The sequence below is a fragment of the Mchenga conophoros genome, linkage group LG23 (genome assembly GCF_057382185.1).
Source record: "Mchenga conophoros isolate Kocher_MC1m ecotype Shallow Benthic linkage group LG23, M_conophoros_male_GT1.1, whole genome shotgun sequence".
NCBI classification, from domain to species: Eukaryota; Metazoa; Chordata; class Actinopteri; order Cichliformes; family Cichlidae; genus Mchenga; species Mchenga conophoros.
In genome coordinates, this window is record NC_140547.1 from 47,623,157 (window position 1) to 47,647,462 (window position 24,306).

Genomic DNA, 24,306 nt, shown 5'->3' on the forward strand with positions numbered 1-24,306 from the left:
ATGCAGACGACCGAGCAGCAGAAACTCTGCAGGGAACGTCTGAAGTCTGTTCTTCAGTTTTCCCAGCTCACTGTTTATTGAACATGAGACAGAAAAATAACTTCACCTTTAATGTGAAACTTTTATCGCCTGTGACATGTTTGCAGGAAGTTTTCATGCTGTGATTTAGTGTCACAGCCATAAATATCACACAAGGTAAAAACTGCAAGTCCCAGCATCCTCTGTGTTTAGGGAGGAGCAGTGAAAGTGAAAGTGTTGATCCTCCGTTCAGAGCAGCAGGAGGAGGAAGGTGGAGCTGAGGCAGGTGAGTGTTAACATGAATATGTTTCTTCTTATGACATAAAATAATTCCACGCTGTTCGTGTCTGTGGGTGAAACGTGAGGCCGGTCGGCTCCTCTGAGCGCTGGTTTCCTGTAAGTAGAGAGGAAGTGAGTTTAGCTGAGAGAGCAGGAGGAGAGTGAGAGCTGTGCTGAGGCAGGTGAGTGTTAACACCGCTCTGACATTACTGTGTCTCTGTGGCGGGAACAACAGGCTCCGTCAGTGGAGGCAAAAATAATCAGACTTTGGTTTGTCAAAGGAAACTACTTTATGTTGGGAGAAGCCGCGCGCTCATTGGATAACGGCTTGTCAATCTCAAGTTATTAGCCAATGAGCGCGCAGGTTCACAGTAAGACCCGCCCTTATCACGACGTCTTTTAAAACTAAAATGGCGACAGAAACTCGGTGAGTGGAGTTCAGGCTGACTTTATGAAAGTGCGACGTTTGAGCCACTTCCTGTTCTCAGTGCCGGCGTCCTGATCACCGAGGTTTCTGTTGCTCTGATATCTAATATTGATTATATCGGTAAACAGGCTGTAGGCAGAAACATCAGGTCTGATCTGAAAATCCCTTCAGAAACAAACTTTAAGAGTTTTATGTCCGTGTGAGGCCGCACGCTGATTGGATAACCACCTGTCAGTCTCAGGGTATTAGCCAATGAGCGCGCAGATTCACAGTAAGACCTTATCACAGCATTTTTTTTAAAACTAAAACATTGACAGTAAAACTGTAACGTGTCCTGTGATCTATAAACACTCTGTGATGAATAATCTGAAGTCATTTTGAGCCTGACAGTAGTTTCCTGTCACAGAGCAGAAGCTGCAGGCAGTTTTTGGCACCTTTATATTTAATTTATTCCAAAATAAATCAATAAAGGTAGAAAAGAACTCTCAGTGACATTAAAAATCTATTTTTAAAGACAGATGTGACCAAGTGCAACAAATATAAGATGAGATGTTTACAGATATTTGAAGTATTGATCATATGTAGAACACAGAGCAGGTCCAATAACAGAGTCATCCTGCTCACAAACAGCAGTTTGGTTTCATGAGCTCACTTCCTGCAGTGATCCTCAGCTTCTCTCCAAAGGAGCCGTAACATGTGGGCTCCTCACCATGATGATGATCCCAAACACACTGAGTTCCTTCATCCACCTGATCATGTACTTATTAAATAATGTGATGGTTTTGGTGTTTTTTAAAGACTTTGAGCCTCTAAAATAACTGGTTTGGACTTTAGGGCCAAAGCTCCAACATTAGAAAGCCGTCAGTGTGATGCTTCCAGTACAACAGCACCTCTGAGTGTGTGTGTTTACCTCTCAGACTAACTCCACCCTGACATCAAGAAGATGGAGGAAGAGGACGGAGCAGCATCTGCAGCATCCAGCTGTGTGTCTGTGAGGAGTGACGGAGTTACACAAACACCTCCACCTTACAGTCATGGACCTGCAGCAATAATGTAAGAACACTACTAACTTTATTAGTCATTTCAACATAACCATGACAGAATCATTGATCTGTGATTGGTTCAAACTGTTTGATCTGAGTTTGCTTTTTATTGACTTGTTTTCTTGCTAAGATCTGAACTCTGTAAGTTTAAGTGAAGTCAGTGCAGCAGAATCAGAGAGAAGAGCTGAGAACAAACTGAGTTCACTCAGAGACAGAAAAACTGGCTGATGATTGGCTGACCTGTCAGCGTTATGAGGCAGACACAATATCACAGAGGGATCAGCTGATCATATGGGTGTCAGAGAGAACTGATCAGTTATTGATGTTTGTGTTTGCAGAGGTCAGAGGTCACAGTCTCCAGCATCCAGCTGTGTGTCTGTGAGGAGTGACTGGTCCAAAGGAATACTTCCTCCAAACTTCAGTAATGAACCTGCAGCAACAATGTTCTTCAATCATGGAGCTCAGCTGACCATGTAAGAGAGCTGCTGACTCAGAGTTCAAAGGTTGTTTCTATAAATGTTCTGCCAGTGACATCATAACTTAACCTAACACTGGTCTGTGTATGAAGTATCATTTAGTGGCAGTTGTTAAAGTTGTATAATGATGATGCTAGTTTGGGGTGTATTTTCCTGCTGATGCAAATGCATCTACTTTGCCCTTTGTCTGGTGCTTTGGACAAAGACGTCCAATGAAACTCAGAACAACACAGTTTGCACCACCAGCAGGCAGAGGAAGTGGCTGACATCCAGAAATCCTACCAGTGGCTGAACAAAGCTGGACTGAAAGACAGCACAGAGGCACTAATCATGGCAGCACAGGAACAAGCTCCGAGCACAAGACCCATAGAGCCCGGGGTCTACATGGCTCTTTTTGGGGGGGTTGTGTTGTATTAATAGTGACTTTGTTTCTTTGGACCAAAATCTTTTGTTTTTCAGTTCAGTTGCAACATTGACTAACACTAATGCAGGGGTCGGCAACCTGCGGCTCTTTAGTCCTTACAGTGCGGCTCCTCGTGGTTTGGGAAAATAAATTAGAAGTATTTAGCTGAAGTGTATTTTATTTATGTTCTTTTTTAACTTGTAGTTCTAAATTGGAAGATTTTTGTGATATTGAAATATAAAAATAAAATTATATTTTATTATTTTTTCATCGTTCAAATAAGCGTCACACTCGTGGAAGCCGGTGTACCCGCCGAAACGCCGTGCATTTATCGAGACTTTCAGCCCCAGGAAGGCCAATTATGGATCTTCGGATCCACATTATGTCAGCAGCTGTTCTCCACCGTGAACTACGTTAAAAACAAACACCGCTCACGCCTCACAGACGACAGCTTACAGTCCTGTAAAGATGAAAGTGACTTCGTACAGCCCCGACCTGCAGACGCTGTGCGCAGAGGTTCAGGAGCAGAAGTCCCGTTGTAAACATATCACGGCAGACCCGACGATGTTTGCATGAACACGCTTTTCAGCTTCTCTTTATTGACCACTTTTCACACACGGTTGCTGTACGCACACAGCCGGCTGTAGCTTTGCAGCTCACAGCCCGACACACACCAACACAACAGCACAGACGTTAAGGCGGCGAGGCGTGATTGCGGGTGCCGCTCAGGTGCGTCCGCCTCCCCTGCAGCGGCGCTGCAGACCACGCCCCGCCACACACATTAACCAGGTAAAATACATATTTAGGCAGAATTTTGCAAATATCTATTTTTCATCTTTCAGCAGCATAGAGCTTTTTTTCCAATTGTTTTTTAAAAGTCAGCTCAAGGCTCCAAAAGCCCAAAGGAGATATAAGGGTGGCGGCTCACAGCAGTTTTTGTTTGCTACATCATTTTAGTTCAGCTGGGTGTCTTTCCTTTGGTTATATTTCTTTAAGAGTTCAAATGTGTTCATTACATAAATAACCTGTAATTTTCTCTGTAGCACTTCATGGATTTCATAAGCAACACACCTTAGTTGTTCACACAAAGCATAAAGGTAAAAAACAGTATATACAGTGTTATCTTCATTCTAGATGTCAAAAAGTATTTGTGGCTCCCAGTGTTTTCTTTTGCGTGGAAACTGGCTCCAAATGGCTCTTTGGGTCCTGAAGGTTGCTGACCTCTGACCTAATGGTATATTTTTTTTAGCTGGATCGTTCTATAAAAACATGAATCAAATCTGAGAAAAGTTTCCACCTGACCTGTTGAATGTTATTGAAGCCAGAAGTTTGCCTTCATACTGTGTTTCTTGCATGCCTTTTGTGGTGTACTAATTGATGTGAAATGAATGCAATGTGGTTGTGTTTGCAGAGGTCAGAGGTCACAGTCTCCAGCATCCAGCTGTGTGTCTGTGAGGAGTGACTGGTCCAGAAACACACCTCCATATTTCAGTCATGAACCTGCACCAACAATGTTCTTCAATCATGGAGCTCAGCTGACCATGTAAGAGAGCTGCTGACTCAGAGTTCAAAGGTTGTTTCTATGAATGTTCTACCAGTGACATCATAAATGATTCCTAATGGTGGTCCGGGTACGATAATGCTAGTATCAATCGTAGTAGTAATGCAATCCAAGGTAATGATTTCTTCTCTGTTGCTGTGAACGTCTCTGCAGCCGTCTGTACTCTAATCTGAGACAACTATTACTGACAGAAACCATCACATCATCCAGTTTGTGTGTTTGCAGCTGCTTAAAAGATTTTAAACAGATTAATCAGTAATTCATGTGATGTGTTTGTGTTTGCAGAGGTCAGAGGTCACAGTCTCCAGCATCCAGCTGTGTGTCTGTGAGGAGTGACTCGTCCAGAAACAAACCTCCAGGCTTCAGTGATGAACCTGCAGCAACAATGTTCTTCAATCATGGAGCTCAGCTAACCATGTAAGAGAGCTGCTGACTCATTTACGGGTGTTTGAAATTCTGTGACCACTTTGTAATTTTAGTTTATATTTTAAAGTGTTTTTATTTGTAGTTGCCTGTATTTTTATTACACTGTGTGTAACGTGGTGGTTTGTGCTGTTTGGGATTGTTTTGGTGTATTTGTGTCAGAACATCAGATAAATGATTTCATCACATTTTAAAAGAAAGTATCAGGATAATAATCTGAACTGAGTCATCAGAAATAGAAAGATGGTCTCAACAGGCCACTGAGCTGATCTCCAAAGAAATGCAGAAGATTGAAGAGTCCGAGGCTGTTTATTTGTCACAGGCATCGTCATACACGTACAACACAGTGAAATGTGCTGAGCTGCTCCTGTGACTGGACAAAACATTAGAAACGATCATTAAATGAAATAATGAAACATTGTGCAGATGTAATGTTAAAGTGCTTTGTGCCACATTAGCACAGCATGTACTGACAGAGCAGTGCAAGCAGAACAAAGCAAATGAGCAAAGTGATGTAAACAGAGTAACTGAACAGAGTGAGCAGAGTAATATCAGCAGTAATGAAGCAGCAGGATCAGTGTAGCAGCGTGTGACGTCATAATGAATCAGGTATGATCTGAAATATGACAGTGAGACAAGAACATGATGTAAGGTCCTGTTTAAACCCTGATGGTGATGCTATGAGGGGAGCATGTTCTGATTTAGGACTTGGATGGTCTGAGGATAGAAGCTCCTCTCTGTTTGTGTCCTGATGGTGCAGAAGCTTCTGCCTGATTGTAGAAGGAGCTGAAGCCAGCATCATCCCAGAGGTGAAGCTCCTCTGTGTGCAGACCTGAGGTCAGATTCCTCCAGGCTGATGTTCAGGATCTACAGAAACGTGTGGTTGTAGTTATTGCTGCACTGTGTGCTGACAGCAGATACTCAGAACAAAGCGCTGCACACGTGTTCTTTACAAACATCTGTACATATCAAATATGGATCATGGCAGTGAATGAACACGTTTCTGTCATTTGTTTCATTGGCTTCTTTTTTCTGCCTGTGTTCATGTGATTAATGTCTAACACATAAACAGGTTTGTAATCAAACATCACATCATCAGGGAGGCATCATGAAACAAAGTTACTGCTGGAGGCTGAACTCAATTTGGTGGCAATGTTCAAAAATATCACTCAGATCATTTCAAAGCTTTTAGTTCTTCTTCTTCACTTCTGTAAAATAATAGAAAGGAAATCAGAACCCAGAAGTTCACTTCCTGATGACTGAACTCTTTCAAAATAAAGCTGAAAGCTCTGAATGTGACACCGCTGCTCCACAACAGTTTTTAGAGGAGGTCAAAGGTCAGTTGAAAGTGATGGATCCCAAACTTCCAGTACATCCAGTGAAGGACATAATCAGCTCTGTGATGAAGGCTTTTACTGTGGAGTTTGTAGGCTGATCACTCTGTGTTTAATAAGACAGGCAGGAACAGCAAAGGAAACTTGGATTCTGAACTCAAACACAGGTTTCTCCACTTTGACTTTTCTCTGTGACCATCAGAGCTTCTGCACAGTGTCATCAAATCTGGATGTTTGTCACTGACAGTCAATGATTTTAGTGATAAAGAAATGTGTTCACAGAGGGAGGAAGAGGAAGAGGAGTGGTGTCTGTGAGGAGGAGCAGCTGTCCTGCTGTGCTTTGTGTCAGGACGTCCTGAAGGATCCAGTCTCTACCAGCTGTGGACACTGGTTCTGCAGACAGTGCATCTCCTCATACTGGGACCAGTCTGCTTCATCAGGAGACTGGTCCTGTCCCCAGTGTGGAGAAAGATCCAGAAGCAGAGCTGGACTGCAGACAGCCAGTCAGAGCAGCTGTGTACAAAGTAAGACTGAACATCTGTCTGCTGATGGACTCATTTCTGAAAACTGGACTTCTTGTTGTTGTTCAGACATTGAAGAGTTTTCTTTCTGTTTTTCTTTCTTTCAGCAGATGTTGGTCTGCAGGAGGTTTTAGATGAACATAAGATCAGTCTGAGGAGGAGATGTGAACGTGTGACTGAAGGAAGTGATGAAACAGGAAGTAGAACCCTCCTCAACAGGATCTACACTGAGCTCTACATCACAGAGGGACAGAGTGAAGAGGTTCATAGCCAACATGAGGTGAGGCAGCTGGAGACAGCTTCCAAGATGGACGCCCTCCATGACACTCCAATCAGGTGCCAGGACATCTTTAAAGCCTTACCTGACCAACAGAGACCCATCAGAGTGGTTCTGACCAACGGCGTGGCTGGTGTTGGAAAAACCTTCTCAGTGCAGAAGTTCACTCTGGACTGGGCAGAGGGCTTGGAGAACCAACATGTCAGTGTGGTGGTTCTGCTTTCATTCAGGGAGCTGAACCTGATCAGAGAGGAGCAGTACAGTCTTCTGGAGCTGCTCCATGTTTTCCATCCAACACTACAGAAGGTCACAGCAGAGAAGCTGGCTGTCTCTCAGCTTTTGTTCATCTTTGACGGCCTGGATGAAAGCAGACTTTCATTGGATTTCACCAACAGGAAGCTGCTGTCTGATGTCACACAGAAGTCATCAGTCAGCCAGCTGCTGACAAACCTCATCCAGGGGAATCTGCTTCCCTCGGCTCTCGTCTGGATAACTTCCCGACCTGCAGCGGCCAATCAGATCCCTCCTACATGTGTTGACAGGCTAACAGAAGTACGAGGCTTCACTGACGCCCAGAAGGAGGAGTACTTCAGGAGGAGATTCAGTGATGAAGAGCTGTCCAGCAGAATCATCTCCCACATGAAGACATCCAGGAGCCTCCACATCATGTGTAGTATCCCAGTCTTCTGCTGGATCACTGCTACAGTTCTGGAGCACATGTTGACTACAGAGCAGAGAGGAGAGCTGCCCAAGACCCTGACTGACATGTACTCACACTTCCTGCTGGTTCAGACAAAGAGGAAGAAGAACAAGTACCACGAGGGACATGAGACGAGTCCACAGGAGCTGACGGAGGCTGACAGGGAAGTTCTTCTGAAGCTGGGGAGGCTGGCGTTTGAACATCTGGAGAAAGGAAACATCATGTTCTACCAAGAAGACCTGGAGCAGTGTGGTCTGGATGTGACAGAGGCCTCGGTGTACTCAGGAGTTTGTACAGAGATCTTCAAAAGAGAGTGTGTGATCTTCCAGAAACCAGTCTACTGCTTTGTTCATCTGAGCATCCAGGAGTTTCTGGCTGCAGTCTACATGTTCCACTGTTTCACCAACAGGAAGTCAGAGGTGCTGAAGGACTTCCTGGGAATAAAATACAGAGAGTCATCTCTGGATGATTTTTTGATGGAAACACTAACAAAATCCTTCAGGAGTAAAAATGGTCGTCTGGACCTGTTTGTTCGCTTCCTTCATGGCCTCTGTCTGGAGTCCAACCAGAGACTCTTAGGAGGTCTGCTGGGTCAGACAGAGAACAGTCCAGAAACCATCCAGAGAGTCATCAAGAACCTGAAGAATAACAAGAAGCTTAAAATCTCTCCTGACAGAAGCATCAACATCTTCCACTGTCTGATGGAGATTAACGACCTCTCATTACACCAGGAGATCCAAGAGTTCCTGAAGTCGGAGAACAGATCAAAGAAGAAACTCACTATGATCCAGTGCTCAGCTCTGGCCTTCATGCTGCAGATGTCAGAGGAGGTTCTGGATGAGTTGGACCTGCAGAAGTACAACACATCAGCAGAGGGACGACAGAGACTGATTCCAGCTGTGAGGAACTGCAGAAAGGCTCGGTGAGTCCAAGATTTGTTATTCAGAAATGCAGAAGCTGGAGGATGTTTGGTCATTTGTTCTGACACAAGCTGTTGTGTAATATTTTTGAAAGAGTTTCCAAAACTACACAACCACTGATCAATGTCCATGAGTCCCATTCACAGAGAGTTGGGGAATGGCTGCAATCACAGCATGTAAGATGGTGACAGATGTACCCTTAGGCTCCTCCTCGATTCAGAGATGGTCTTTCCCTTTTCACTTACTTACCTGGATGATTGAGAATGCATCAAGACGTCATAACTTCATAGTTTTACTGAAGTTTAATGGTTCACTGTGTTAGACTGAACCGTTCGCTTTTCTTTATCTGGTGTGTTTTGGATTTAACAGTGAATTTTGAGATTAAACTGACTTAAAATGTTTTTATACAAAGAGGAAAGAGACGGCGCATTTCCACTGAGAGGAGCAGAGCTTGCAACAGCGTGTTCAGACTGCAACCTGGGCAGAAATATTACATCATCTGGTTTTTAATAGTTATTCAACTGTATTCTAAGCACCAGCGATCTGTTAGAATTTTTAGAGTTTACTTAACTAAAAATAAACGAGGTTAACATATAATTTGTGTGATTGTTTTTGTTTGTTTGTGTGTGTTTCGGTCATGTTATGTTTACCTGTCAAAGGCTTGTTAAAAACTATGAAACACATGGTGCAGACTTCTGGATGTTAGAAGAAAACTAATACTGCTCATGAATGAGACTAAAGGCAGGAAGGTGTCCTGTAAAACTAAACATGTTAATAGGACCTCCCTATTTATATCATAGTTTATGATATAGCACGTGTATTTCAGTAATAGCCTGCTGATTTCAGTGTAGTGGTGAACAGTCACACAGCTCCGTGGGTGTTATCTGTGAGACTGCTTAACTATAATTTATCCAAGTTAACGTCAGTTAACCATTCAGACAGTTCTTTTGCAATGACAAACCTCATGTCGCCGGTAGGTTTCCGCTGTGCCAGCTGTTTACATTACAGCTGCTTATGCAGTAACCATGGTAACCACGGACTCCAGGTCAGACAACAATTTTACATATACGATCTTAAAACAGGACACAGCCACTGTACGTGCTGGCCTCATATCAAATGTGAACGCAGACTGAGTCTATGTTTGACGTTTGTTTATATCTAATCTTCCTCTCAAACATTTAAACAGCAGCGAGTCTGCAGCTGAGGGAACACAAACTCAAACTGTTGGAACAGGTTTGATCGTTTTGTGTATGATTTATGATTTATTAAACGTATAAATGTTATTCTAATCTGCTGCTGAGTCTCTTACGCTGATGAAAATGCAGAAAACACAGATCACGGACACCTGTTCAACCAATCACATTCATTCCACTTTGATCTGCGACAAACAGACGGTTCATCTCTGTTACAGTGTTGCGTTAGACTGCTATATTTTTTGTTCTTTATGCTGTAGATTTTCACGTCTCTGGAATAGTTGGCAGTAAAAAGGATGATTTTCTGTAAAATCATATTGATATGAGCCGTGACATATTCGTAGATGACAGTTAGATTAGTCAGCTGGGAAACTCTGGGTTAACTCAGAGAGCTGAAGATATCGTGGACATGCTGACCTCGCTCCGTGGTGTACAGGGCCGTTTACCCTCGTGATTAATATTCACAATTAAAATATTAGCCGAACATCATGAAGTCTGTATGTGTGTCATAGTGTCGAACAACCTTTGTACAGTTAAAGCCAGCAGTTACTACATGAAACACCAACGTTATCTCTTTTATGCGTTTATACGCAGGTCACGCTGATTACTGAACAAAAACACAAAGATCAGATGTTAATCGGATTTATTTGCTTTCTCTCCTCCTTAAACATGTTTTTATGTTAGTTATAATTCAGAATTGGCGACTGAAACACGCAGGACACATACGAACATCAGGAAATAAAAACCTGATGAATATAACCTCAGTAAATGAAGTCAGTGTACTGCGGGGGTTATGGCGGCTGAAATCAAATCACTTTGACTGTCACATCACATGTGCAGGTACACTGGTACAGTACATGCGAGTGAAATTCTTGTGTGCGAGCTTCACAAGCAACAGAGGTGTGCAAAAATACAATAACATAAGAACAAGCAAAATAGAAGAATGGCTAAATCTGAGAGTTATATGGAAATTAAATAGAGTAAACAATAAAATAAAATATACAGAGGTTGGTAGTTGGACATGTGCAAAACAAGTGGCATTTATATACAGTGTGGAGTGCATAATGTTGAAGTTCCAGTAGTGAAGGTGAGGTGTCTATGAAGTGTCCAGCAGTCTGATGGCCTGGTGGAAAAAGCTCTCTCAGTCTGCTGGTTGGGGACCGGATGCTGCAGAACCTCCTTCCTGATGGAAGTAGTCTGAACAGTTGATGGCTGGGGGGACTGGAGTCCTTGATGGTCCTCCCCGCTTTCCTCAGGCAGCGCTTCCTGTAGATGTCCTGTAGGGAGGGAAGCTCACCTCCAATTATCCTAATTACATTTGGCCCGCGAAACCATTCCAAATTACCAAATTACTATTGTTATACAACATAACGTGAGACATTTGTTGTTTTTATGTTCAGTCTCAACTGTTACGAAGTTGATGTGCAGTTAATAAGTGCAATAAATATTTATACTGGAAAAGAAAATCGTGAGAGAATCGTGATCTCAATTCTAAGCCAAAAAATCGTGATTCTCATTTTATGCAAAATCGTGCAGCCCTAGTACTGACCACGTAAGATCGTCAGCCAGGTGTACACCAAGGAAGCTGAAGCTGCTTACTCTCCACAGAAGCGCCGTTGATGGTGATGGGGGTGTGTACTTCTCTGCACCTCCGGAAGTCCACTATCACCTCCTTTGTCTTTGCGACGTTGAGGGTGAGATGGTTGGCTTGACACCAGTGGGTCAGGGCGCTGACCTCCTCCCTGTAAGCCGTCTCATCACCTTTGGTGGTAAGACCCACCACTGTAGTGTCGTCCGCAAACTGTACTCCGCCCTCTCCTGTGAGTACAGGAGAGGGCTCAGTACACACCCCTGTGGAGCACCAGTGTTCAGTGTGAGGGGGGATGAGGTGATGCTGCCCAGTCTGACCACTTGGCATCTGTCAGACAGGAAGTTAAGAATCCAGCTGCAAAGGGAGCTGCTCAGTCCTAGATCCTGCAGTTTCCTGTCCAGCTTCGAGGGAACGATGGTATTGAATGCTGAGCTGTAATCTACAAACAGCATTCTCACATACAGTGGGGCAAAAAAGTATTTAGTCAGCCACCGATTGTGCAAGTTCCCCCACCTAAAATGATGACAGAGGTCAGTAATTTGCACCAGAGGTACACTTCAACTGTGAGAGACAGAATGTGAAAAAAAAAAATCCATGAATTCACATGGTAGGATTTGTAAAGAATTTATTGGTAAATCAGGGTGGAAAATAAGTATTTGGTCAATAACAAAAATACAACTCAATACTTTGTAACATAACCTTTGTTGGCAATAACAGAGGTCAAACGTTTACTATAGGTCTTTACCAAGTTTGCACACACAGTAGCTGGTATTTTGGCCCATTCCTCCATGCAGATCTTCTCGAGAGCAGTGATGTTTTGGGGCTGTCGCCGAACAACACGGACTTTCAACTCCCGCCACAGATTTTCTATGGGGTTGAGGTCTGGAGACTGGCTAGGCCACTCCAGGACTTTCAAATGCTTCTTACGGAGCCACTCCTTTGTTGCCCGGGCGGTGTGTTTTGGATCATTGTCATGTTGGAAGACCCAGCCTCGTTTCATCTTCAAAGTTCTCACTGATGGAAGGAGGTTTTGGCTCAAAATCTCACGATACATGGCCCCATTCATTCTGTCCTTAACACGGATCAGTCGTCCTGTCCCCTTGGCAGAAAAACAGCCCCATAGCATGATGTTTCCACCCCCATGCTTCACAGTAGGTATGGTGTTCTTGGGATGCAACTCAGTATTCTTCTTCCTCCAAACACGACGAGTTGAGTTTATACCAAAAAGTTCTACTTTGGTTTCATCTGACCACATGACATTCTCCCAATCCTCTGCTGTATCATCCATGTGCTCTCTGGCAAACTTCAGACGGGCCTGGACATGCACTGGCTTCAGCAGCGGGACACGTCTGGCACTGCGGGATTTGATTCCCTGCCGTTGTAGTGTGTTACTGATGGTGACCTTTGTTACTTTGGTCCCAGCTCTCTGCAGGTCATTCACCAGGTCCCCCCATGTGGTTCTGGGATCTTTGCTCACCGTTCTCATGATCATTTTGACCCCACGGGATGAGATCTTGCGTGGAGCCCCAGATCGAGGGAGATTATCAGTGGTCTTGTATGTCTTCCATTTTCTGATGATTGCTCCCACAGTTGATTTTTTCACACCAAGCTGCTTGCCTATTGTAGATTCACTCTTCCCAGTCTGGTGCAGGTCTACAATACTTTTCCTGGTGTCCTTCAAGAGCTCTTTGGTCTTGGCCATGGCGGAGTTTGGAGTCTGACTGTTTGAGGCTGTGGACAGGTGTCTTTTATACAGATGATGAGTTCAAACAGGTGCCATTCATACAGGTAACGAGTGGGGGACAGAAAAGCGTCTTACAGAAGACGTTACAGGTCTGTGAGAGCCAGAGATTTTCCATGTTTGAGGTGACCAAATACTTATTTTCCACCCTGATTTACGAATAAATTCTTTACAAATCCTACCATGTGAATTCATGGATTTTTTTTTTCACATTCTGTCTCTCACAGTTGAAGTGTACCTCTGGTGCAAATTACTGACCTCTGTCATCATTTTAAGTGGGGGAACTTGCACAATCGGTGGCTGACTAAATACTTTTTTGCCCCACTGTACGTGTCTCTCTTCTCCAGGTGTGACAGGGCAGGCCGGGTCCTCAGGAGGATGCAGCCTATGAAAGTACTCACTGGCTGTATCACAATTCAGGGTCTGAAGCCTTAACGGTCCTCAAGGGCCGCGTACTCAAAGACCGCAAAGGACGGAAGTGCGAGGCTTTTGAAATGGGACGGCAGGAGCAGGAACATGAATAATGACAATAGATGTTTGTGTGAAAGTGCTGGAAGCAAATGAGTGTGTGATGTTCTTTCAGTGTTGCACTTTGTAGACGCTCCCTGAGCACTGGTCTCACAGCCAGCTGCACATAGAGACCAGTGTTGTTAGTCCAGGTCAGAAGATGACTTGTTGGAATGAAAATGAGCTTGTAGTTTGTCTGCTTTAATAATGTGACTGGAAAAAGGTGTTGGACTTCAAATATGTCCATTTCTGTCACACTTCACCTTTAAAAGTGAAGCCATGTGGTTCCTGGAAGGAAAAACACGACTTTTTCAAGTCTTTGTCCTGTTTTTATGAGAAATGTTCGACTTTAATGTGAAACATTCAGAGTTTTTTCTCTTGTTGTGTTTGTTTGAAGCTGCTTCCTGTTGGCTTCAGCTGTTTGGAGTTTCCATTTTCTAAACTTCTACATTCTGAACCTTCTTCAGCTCTGAACAGATGATGAAACACTGAATGATTTCAAGCACTTTGTCTAATAAACTTACATCTTTCATTCTTTATACAGTGTCTGTGGTTTGTCAGATATTGGCCTTGATTATCTGGCAGCAGCACTGAAGTCCAACCCCTCGTATCCCACAGAGGTGGACCTGAGTGGAACCTACAGCAACCTGAAGGGTTCAGGAGTGAAGCATCTGTGTGGTTTCCTGGAGAATCCACGATGTCGATTTGAAACTCTGAGGTCAGTCAGCATGTTTTAGTTGTGCTGAGATGAATATGATGTGAAAGTTGTGCTGACACTAAACTGCAGACATCAGGCTGATATTATACTGATCCACACTGAGGATCTTCATGGTAAAGTCTGTTTTCTTCTTCTCTGGTTTAGTCCATTGACTGCAGCAGAACAATGTTCACATTTCAAACAGTGATACTCAACGTATGGCCCGCGGCCCACACGCGGCCTGCCCACCTTTCCTGATTCAGAGAGAGGGGACCCTGATTAACTGTGTAGCTTCTTCCTCACAGTTCTAAGTATCAGACACAACAATGAATAATCCACAGCTGACTGTCTTTAGCAGGTCAAAGGTCACGGCACACAGCACTCTGTGAAACAGTTTGGAGCAGGAATTCTTGCACATTTACAAACTGACACTGCTGCACGGCATGCTGGATAATGCTAGCTGCTCAGGTATGGGCGTGCTAACGGCTGTGAGGCTCTGTGGCTGCAGAACACCGAAGTAGAGAAAAGAGAGGTGGAGGATGAAGAAAAGAGGCGGAGATGAAGCAGACGTTTCTACAGAGAACAGTGTGAGCTCTCAGCAGGTCACTTCAATAAGAAGGACAAAGTGCAGCAGGAATGACTAAACCCACTAACAGTCTGATATCCCCGTGTTCCTGTTGTTCTACAGCATCATCATTAATGCTGCTCCACCACCATCACTGCAGCTGACCAATCAGCTTCTGTCACGTCATGTGACGCTCTGTGACTCAGACTGGAGAAATGCTAAATGGCTAACCTGAAGCTAACCTGAGAAACAGTCAAAGTACTGATGATTCCTACAAAGTGTGTGTGTTCAGTATGAGATGAGTGTGAACGAAACCATGGAGGAGCGGGCCGTGGCTGCTCTCACACACGTTTGCTGCAGGGGCGGAGCTACAGAAATGTTCATAGGGGGCAAAATCAAAGCCATTATTGTTGACACATATGCAGCTGTTACATCCTGTAATATGCATTAAATATGGTTCAAATACATTAAATGCATTAAATATACATGTTTCATATAAATACAGTCTACAACGGTGTTTTCTTCAGCCCACATAAGGAAACAGTTGAGTCAGATAAAGACAGAAGGCCTTTTCCACGTCCATCTGCTCAGTGTTAAAGTGCTGATGATGTTCAAGCTCAGGCAGCAGGAGGGATTTCTAAGCATCCTTCACTGATCCACAACAAAGGTCCAGAGTTTGATCCGTCCTAGTAGGACAGGAAACATACTGATAAGAGTTTCAAAGTGTCTTTGTAAGCAGACATGATTGAAATGAGCCAGTCTGAGTTTGGTTCCTGCAGTTTGTGCTTCATAAACAGAGCTGAAGCAGAGGCAGCGTGTGCCTGCAGGTGAATGTACACTGCTGTTATAAGAGCTGTGGAAACTCAGGTCAAAAGGACGTAACCACACTGCTGACAGTTCCAGGACAGTCACAGAGTTACAGCATCATTTGTGACCATAAAGACAGAAAGCTCATCCAAATCCTGGGATTAAAAGTCTGTCCTGGTGGTGTCCAGTCAAACACGTCTCTGTGAAAGCTTCAATCCAACAGGCTCCAAAGTCCTTCTGCTCATTTCCTCGCCGGGTTCTTGATGCTCCTGTACCATCTCTCTGTCATCCTCCTCGCTCCCTCTTTGCACTCACAGTCTTTGTGCATCATTAACACTCACATGTGGAAAACCAAAGTTTTACTGGGCAGAAGATGATCATCAGTGACGCTGTCTTTAAAACACTCTTGTTAGAAATGTACGACTTTAATGTGAAACATTCAGAGTTTTTTCTCTTGTTGTGTTTGTTTGAAGCTGCTTCCTGTTGGCTTCAGCTGTTTGGAGTTTCCATTTTCTAAACTTCTACATTCTGAACCTTCTTCAGCTCTGAACAGATGATGAAACACTGAATGATTTCAAGCACTTTGTCTAATAAACTTACATCTTTCATTCTTCATACAGATTGAGGAACTGTGGTTTGTCAGAGATCAGCTGTGATTATCTGGCAGCAGCACTGAAGTCCAACCCCTCCCATCTGAGAGAGCTGGACCTGGGTAATGACTACTCCTTTTCTTCAACTAAGAACAACAACCTGCAGGATCCAGGAGTGAAGCATCTGTGTGGTTTCCTGGAGAGTCCAGGATGTAAACTTGAAACTCTGAGGTCAGTCAGCATGTTTTAGTTGTGCTGAGATGAATATGATGTGAAAGTTGTGCTGACACTAAACTGCAGACATCAGGCTGATATTATACTGATCCACACTGAGGATCTTCATGGTAAAGTCTGTTTTCTTCTTCTCTGGTTTAGTCCATTGACTGCAGCAGAACTATGTTCACATTTCAAACAGTGATACTCAACGTATGGCCCGCGGCCCACACGCGGCCTGCCCACCTTTCCTGATTCAGAGAGAGGGGACCCTGATTAACTGTGTAGCTTCTTCCTCACAGTTCTAAGTATCAGACACAACAATGAATAATCCACAGCTGACTGTCTTTAGAGGGTCAAAGGTCACGGCACACAGCAGACAGTCAGAAATATTCTAACTCTGATCATTTATCAGTTGTGACACTGTGAGACTTGATCAGAGGTGTGATCATCACAGCAGAGGCCTTTGTGTCAAAGTCACTGAGGATCAAACAGAAACACATGAAGCAGATTTTCCTCTTCTGGCTTTTTATAGCAGATAACCTTCAAAATATTCTGCAGTCGATCAAAAACTGAAGCAAACCATGAAGCAACATGTGAACATGAGCTGATGCTGCTGAAGTGAAGCAAAGTTACAGAGGTTTGATTACAGACACAGCTGAGAGTTTGTAATCTGTCATCATTTTAAAAAGTTTCCATGGAACAGCAGAAATGAGGCTTTACTGTCAGAGGCCGACAGCACTGAACACAACAGCAGACTGGTGGCTAATAAACAGTGAATGATGCAGAAACAGATGTTTGAAGCTGTTCTTGGAGTCCACTGAGAGAGAGAGAGCTGTGCAGGCAGGAACAGCCAAAGTCAGAGAGAATTCATGAGCATATTGATCAAACGTGAAGCAGAGTTTGGATCTTCTTTTGCTGCTGCTTCACTCAGTTTTGGTTGGAGACAGATGAAACCTGCAGCTTCAGGATCTGTGAGCTGTCCACTTTCAGCCCCGACGGCGTGTCCGTGTACGTGCCGTCGAGTGAACGATCCACGCTCTGTGTTTCCATCTTTGTGTGTTTAGCTGCTCTCATTTACTGTTTTAGCTGTTTGCTGCTTGTTGAAATAGTTTGTGAGCTTTAACCTGAGATTCTGGCAAAATACATTTATATTAAACATCGATTCAGGATTGAATGAATCAACATCGTTTTATTCAAATTAAAACCATTTAAATGGGAACATGAATTTTTTACAGCCGCCTCTAATGCTGGGTAATGTCAGCTGGTCCATGTGCAGCTGGCTGTGAGGTTCAGGGAGCGTCGACAAAGTGCAACACTGAAAGAACATCATCCATAAATATTGAGTAAGAACTGGACTCTCATACAGCGAGACTCGAATGCCTTTAAACATCAGCTTATCCTGCTGATCCAAGTCCAACACTGAGTTTGTAAAAAGATGTTTGTCAATCATTTTGTTTGGTTTCTGAGGAAAAAGATTCAATAACTTGCTGCTAATACACAACATTTCATCATATTTCCTCATAACCCTCTTTTGTCTGACCATTTGATCCCATTTGAATTTGCAATAAAGGATCCACAGAGTTTGGTGACAATAATGACAGTAGATGTTTGTGTGAAAGTGCTGGAAGCAAATGAGTGTGTGATGTTCTTTCAGTGTTGCACTTTGTAGACGCTCCCTGAGCACTGGTCTCACAGCCAGCTGCACATAGAGACCAGTGTTGTTAGTCCAGGTCAGAAGATGACTTGTTGGAATGAAAATGAGCTTGTAGTTTGTCTGCTTTAATAATGTGACTGGAAAAAGGTGTTGGACTTCAAATATGTCCATTTCTGTCACACTTCACCTTTAAAAGTGAAGCCATGTGGTTCCTGGAAGGAAAAACACGACTTTTTCAAGTCTTTGTCCTGTTTTTATGAGAAATGTACGACTTTAATGTGAAACATTCAGAGTTTTTTCTCTTGTTGTGTTTGTTTGAAGCTGCTTCCTGTTGGCTTCAGCTGTTTGGAGTTTCCATTTTCTAAACTTCTACATTCTGAACCTTCTTCAGCTCTGAACAGATGATGAAACACTGAATGATTTCAAGCACTTTGTCTAATAAACTTACATCTTTCATTCTTTATACAGATTGAAGGACTGTGGTTTGTCAGAGATCAGCTGTGATTATCTGGCAGCAGCACTGAAGTCCAACCCCTCCCATCTGAGAGAGCTGAACCTGAGCTCCAACAACAACCTGCAGGATCCAGGAGTGAAGCATCTGTGTGGTTTCCTGGAGAGTCCAGGATGTAAACTTGAAACTCTGAGGTCAGTCAGCATGTTTTAGTTGTGCTGAGATGAATATGATGTGAAAGTTGTGCTGACACTAAACTGCAGACATCAGGCTGATATTATACTGATCCACACTGAGGATCTTCATGGTAAAGTCTGTTTTCTTCTTCTCTGGTTTAGTCCATTGACTGCAGCAGAACAATGTTCACATTTCAAACCTTCAAAGAAGAAGAAAAATCCTCCACTGGAAAATTCACTATGAAACTCTCAAACTCTTCATTGCACCTTAAAGTCTGTGTGACACTGAAATCCAAAGCAAAATGTGCGTTTGCTTTACAGACAGCAGTCCAACACAAACATACACACATCATCCAAAACACAGTCCAACATCCAAATCTCCTCCACTGCCAGCATGAATGATGGGAAAGAGAAGGAGGAACACTCTGACATTCAGGGTTAGAATGAGTTTCATCAAGCAGACTGTGAAGATCAAAGCTGCATTAGAAAGCTTACATGAATGAATGAGTGGACAGAAGTGGACAGAGATCATCTGAAGCACTTCAAAGGCTTTAAATCAGCACATTTCTCTTTATTCTTTATCAACTCTGTTAGTTTCTCTCAGTTTTCTGTGGAATGAAGCTAACAGCAGGCTAATAAGATGCTGACCAATAGGTTTCTATTAAAGGTTGTAATTTGTATATGAAAAAGTGCTTTGGCTCAGCAGGGATCAGCTTACAGGTAGAATACAGCTGCTGGATGGGATTAGCATGTCATAGCTATCTACCAAACTGCTAACTGGGGGATTTCAGGCCATCTATGGATCATTTTTGCTAACTGTTTATTCAGCTTAGGCTCACAGGGCTGCAGCCTGTGCCCTAGCTGTCATAGGGCAAGAGGCGTGGTCCACCTGCACAGGTGAGCAGTCCATCACAGGGCCAACAGAGAGCGACAGAGAAGCACTCCCTCACATCCACACCTACAGCCAATGTAGAAGCACCAATGAACCTAAGCAGCATTTCATTGGACTGTGGGAGAACATCCAACCTCCACAGAAAGGCCCAGCTGACCAACAAGCTTCAACCTACAACCTTCTTGCTCTAAGGCACTAGTGCTAACCACTTTTGCCCATTTCAGCCCAAATCCTGCATCTTCCTGTTTCTGACTCCAGGCCAGCTCCACTAACACTTTCTCATCAGACACTGCCACCTAGTGGAGGAAGTCTTAGTTCCATTTGAAGCTTCAGATTACAGTTAGTTCCTTTACAAAGAGGTGGAGGTGGTGGGGCCACAGCACCATCATCACTGAGTGCCATAGGACACTTAACCTTTGTTTCCATATGCTGGGAACTTCCTGTTGTTCCAAGGAGGACTGGAAAATGTGTGAAAATCTCCCAGTCAGTTCCTCACAGCACACTTCAATCATTTCCCTCCCACAGCATCAGGACCAGGGCTTTTTCTCTCTTTGGTCCCACTAAGAGATTTCCACACAAACACCTCATCAGTGGGACTCTCAGAGCTACCAGCCCTTTGCTACAATCACAAAGCTCTTCATTGAAATCAATGATATCAAAGCTGGAATCAAATGAGTCCAAGTCTTCTGCTGATTCAGCATCACATTCATCTTTGCTCCTTGTTCTGCATCCCCACCATGGACTTCATTCTTTTCCAAGCCAGCCTTGAGTGTCCTTTATTCAGCTCATCCTCTGCTTTACTTTTACACCTGATTTTAGCTGCTTTATCTCTCTTTCAACAAGTTTCTGTGCCTCAATCTTTTTCTTCTCTCCCTCATAACAAGACAGCTTCTTCTGCCTGAGAACATGTTGGAGTGATTTACTAATCCAGGGCTGCTTATTGGGGAAAATACTTCCTGTTTCCAAAGTAATCCCCATTTTTTCCAGAAAGAAATGTCAGTAGAAATCGATGATCTAAGTGAGAACATGAGCCTTTAAAAAGTCCCAGTGGGTGCAGTCAAAGCAGTCCCTCAGTCCCAGTATAGAGTCTTTGGTCCAGACTGGAACAGCTGTGTGCCCAGTTTGAGCTCTCTTCAGTGCTGTGACCTGACAGACCCAGAGGGGCCATCACATCACATTTAGAAGCTCCCCTGATGGAGCCACAACACATGTCCAATACTTAGTCTGTCTTCTTGGACCAACTGGAAGAAATGATTCAAGGACTTAGTCACAGAACAGAGATTCAAATCTCCAAAATCCAACTGGCTGCATCAGGACATATAGTCTGAAACTCTGCACAGTTTCCTGTTTGAAGCTGCTTCCTGTTGGCTTCAGCTGTTTGGAGTTTCCATTTTCTAAACTTCTACATTCTGAACCTTCTTCAGCTCTGAACAGATGATGAAACACTGAATGATTTCAAGCACTTTGTCTAATAAACTTACATCTTTCATTCTTTATACAGATTGTTGCGCTGTGGTTTGTCAAAGATCAGCTGTGATTATCTGGCAGCAGCACTGAAGTCCAACCCCTCCCATCTGAGACAGCTGGAGCTGTGGGGAAACAACCTGAAGGATCCAGATGTGAAGCAGCTGTCTGATCTTCAGCAGAGTCCAGACTACAGACTGGAGACTCTGAGGTCAGTAGAGTGATGGAGTGAGTGGGTGGTGCTGTCAGCAGTATTGTACTAAACACAGTCAGTATGAAACAAAGATCCAGTGTTTCCTGTAAAGCTGCAGCTTCTCAGTGAAGCTGTGAGAGGAGAACGGTGACAGGCTTCAGGATTGGACACAAACACTTCCTGTTTCTCACCTTTATGGTCACCATAGTAACGGCTGACACGCTCTGATCAAACACTGTCAACAGCCAATCAGCTCTCTGAACAAAGCAGCACGCAGACCAATGACTGCATTGATTTCCAAGTTTAAAGCAGTGAAGAACACAGTCTGTAGGTGAGGAAGAATTTAGTGAGAGCAGATGTTTGGATGGAATTCCTCCAGTTAACAGCTGGAACCGTCCATCTGGATTGTTGGGCTTGTTGTTGGGGTTCCTACAGAGCTCAGAGTGGACACACCAAGGTTCTTCTAATGAATGAAAGTCCAAACTCAAACTAGGAGGGAAAAACATTTTCAGCAACTTCAATAAAAATCCAAAGATTAGAAAAAGTGAAGCAACAGTGAGTCCTAGTACAGTCCCAGCACTGACGTCCCTGCTGCTCTTTATACTGGATGTGCTGCATCACTGACTGACAGCTGATGAAGAGTCTCTGGAAACACTCGTTTATCTCCTCTGCTCTTCCTCCTTCTCTCTGCAGGTGGAGCTGATGATGGTAAACAGGACGGTGTGTGTGCTGAGAGAGGAGCAGCTGTGTCCTGATGATCCAGAGAGGTTGAAGCAGCAGCAGCTTGTGTGTAGAGACGCTCTGACTGGGCCATGTTACTGGGAGGTGGAGAGGAGAGCTTCATCCAGCAGTGACTGACAGAGGAATGAAGTGCAGATGACTGTCAGTGCTGCAGAGTGAACTGCTCTGAGAACAGCTCCACTGTCAGACACAATGTAGAGTCCAGCATCACCCCTGTGTGTCCCTCTGGATCTGACAGAGGATCATCAGTGTATCTGGACTGCTCTGCTGCTGCTCTGTCCTTCTACAGTCTCTGCACAGTCTCTGTCTCACTCTGGAAAGATTTTACAACTTGTTGTAATTACAGAACGTTAATATAATATTCAAACATGTGATCTTCTCTTTATTTCTGACTCTTTACCAAATAAAGAAAAACCAAACTAACAAACAGAAGCTGTCGTGTCCTTTTTCACCACATCTGTGAATCTTTTCTGTGTTTTTCCTCTTTTCCTCCTTCCTGCAGCTCCATCTTCATCATTCTGTGTCCAGTATATGTGAACACGTCCAAAGCATCTGAGCCTCATGTTACCCGTTTGTGTGAGTTACGCCTGTCGTTGTGTTGTGGTGTATAAATAAGGGGCAGGAGACAGCGCTGGATCTCTGAGTTCTTTACTCTCAATTTCTGCAACATCTGCAATATCTAGAAATGCAAACCTGTGAGCTGTGTGTGTTGTGCGTCTGCTCGGCCACCTCTCCTCCGGCCGTGCTGGAAGCAGCTGTGCGTTTGACAGTTTTATCGACTCGACAATAATTGAACAAATTAAATGTTCAAAAATATCAACTTAAGCACTTCAAAGTCAACAAAAAGCTTAAAACAATGAAATAATATTTCACTGACAAAACAACAGCTCATAAGAACGATACACAAAATAATACAGAAACAAACAAATAAAAGTTATTAACCAGGATCCATGTTTTTGTCACAAACACTGAATCAGCTGATTCACTCTTTATGTTTCTGAGTTTGTTTTGTGATTATAGTTCTGGTTTCTGTTTCTGTGTCTTCACTGTGTCCCACGTCTCCTTACTTTGGACTCTGTGTTATATTTCCTGTTTTACTTTGACAGTCCTGTGTTACTGTTTCCTGTCTCGTGTGTGTAATTGGTCCCAGCTGTGTTTCCCTCCTGTCTCCCGTTCCCTGATTACTAAACTGCGTCCACGCCGCCGGCGCTCCTCTCCACAGCTGGATTCCAGGATTTCAGAGCATCCAGCTGTGGTGAGTGATGGAGACACTTTCTCTGCTCCCTCAGTAATCAGGACAGTTTATTGAACATCAGAGGACATAAAGGACTGTTTTTCACCTGCCCGTTCTGAACCTGGACATTAAAGACTGCTGGCTTCAAGGACATTAATCCCAGTGTCAGCCAGCCAATAACAGCCTGTGTTTTTCAGCTCTTTAGGAGTCAGAAATGAGAAAGACACAGACTGCTAACCTCTCCCTGCAGGAAATAAGCTCCGCCTCTTCCTGTCCTGTATATGAGTGATTCTGACATGAGACACAATGAGTTTCCTGTTTATTGTGACTTAAAGCGAGCAGCAAAGACACTAAACTGTGTGTTTCCAGCTGAAGCTGCTTTTTGTGTTGCTCCCACAATCCTGTCTGAAACAGTCAGCGAGGAAAACTCAGTTTATGCTTCCAAGCTCATTGTGAGAGGGCACATTGTGTTCCTGCAAGTGCTGATTTTGTCTGCATCCCTGAGTTTAGTGAGCTGCCTCCAAGGACTTGTGAAGCCCAGTGTGTTAAGGCTGCATCTCCCAGATGTTTCCACCTTTCCAGCACAGACGATAAATGTTCCCACAAAGGCTCAAAGACTGTTTGATTTTCTGAGTGTTGGCCTCAAGAGATTGCTCAGTGAGCACCTGAGTGTTTCTGGGACATCGGACACTAACTGGAACTTCAAGTCTGGTTCTGAAGCTGCACATGCAAAGACTGTTTCTGGTTGTAGAGACCTGGCTGTTCCAGGGATTGTAACCTCCCCAGAGGCTGAGCTGCTGACCTCAGCTGACTCTGGAGCCTTGAAGGTAACTAAGTTTGCACCGCTCGGGTGAGCCATCTCAGCTGCAACAGCCTCCACAGAGAGCTCACGCAAGCTTACCCAGCCTGCTGAGGATTTTATGCTGCTGCAGCCCAAAAGGCATCCTGAGCTGGCTGACTGCCACCCACAGCTTCAGCTGCCTCAGCCAGGGGTCTCCACACCTGCTGGCCCTGCATCTGCTCTGACTGGGGGCTCCGGAGAGCCGCGCCAGCCATCCATCTCTGCTGGGGCTCCTGTTTGAGAATGTAGGAGTGTAAACTTCAAATATCTGCTCGGTTTGTCAAGATATCACATATTTGCAAAAGTGCTCTGACGTTTTTGGAGACGTCTGTTACCCACCATCTTGATAGCTAACCGGGAGGTCGAGGGTC

At 44.0% G+C, this 24,306-nt stretch overlaps 1 protein-coding gene across 1 annotated transcript; it reads left to right on the forward strand.

Moving 5' to 3' along the window:
* Window positions 1-1,667: 1,667 nt before the first annotated feature.
* LOC146548187 (NACHT, LRR and PYD domains-containing protein 12-like) lies at window positions 1,668-22,292 on the forward strand. The gene is made up of 11 exons (XM_085266166.1): window positions 1,668-1,777; window positions 2,106-2,240; window positions 4,058-4,189; window positions 4,493-4,624; window positions 6,253-6,488; window positions 6,593-8,384; window positions 13,959-14,132; window positions 16,104-16,304; window positions 18,412-18,588; window positions 20,964-21,137; window positions 21,813-22,292. The coding sequence occupies exons 1-11, from the start codon at window positions 1,668-1,670 to the stop codon at window positions 21,820-21,822; spliced, it is 3,273 nt and encodes a 1,090-aa protein (XP_085122292.1). The 3' UTR covers window positions 21,823-22,292.
* The last annotated feature ends 2,014 nt before the right edge of the window (window positions 22,293-24,306 follow it).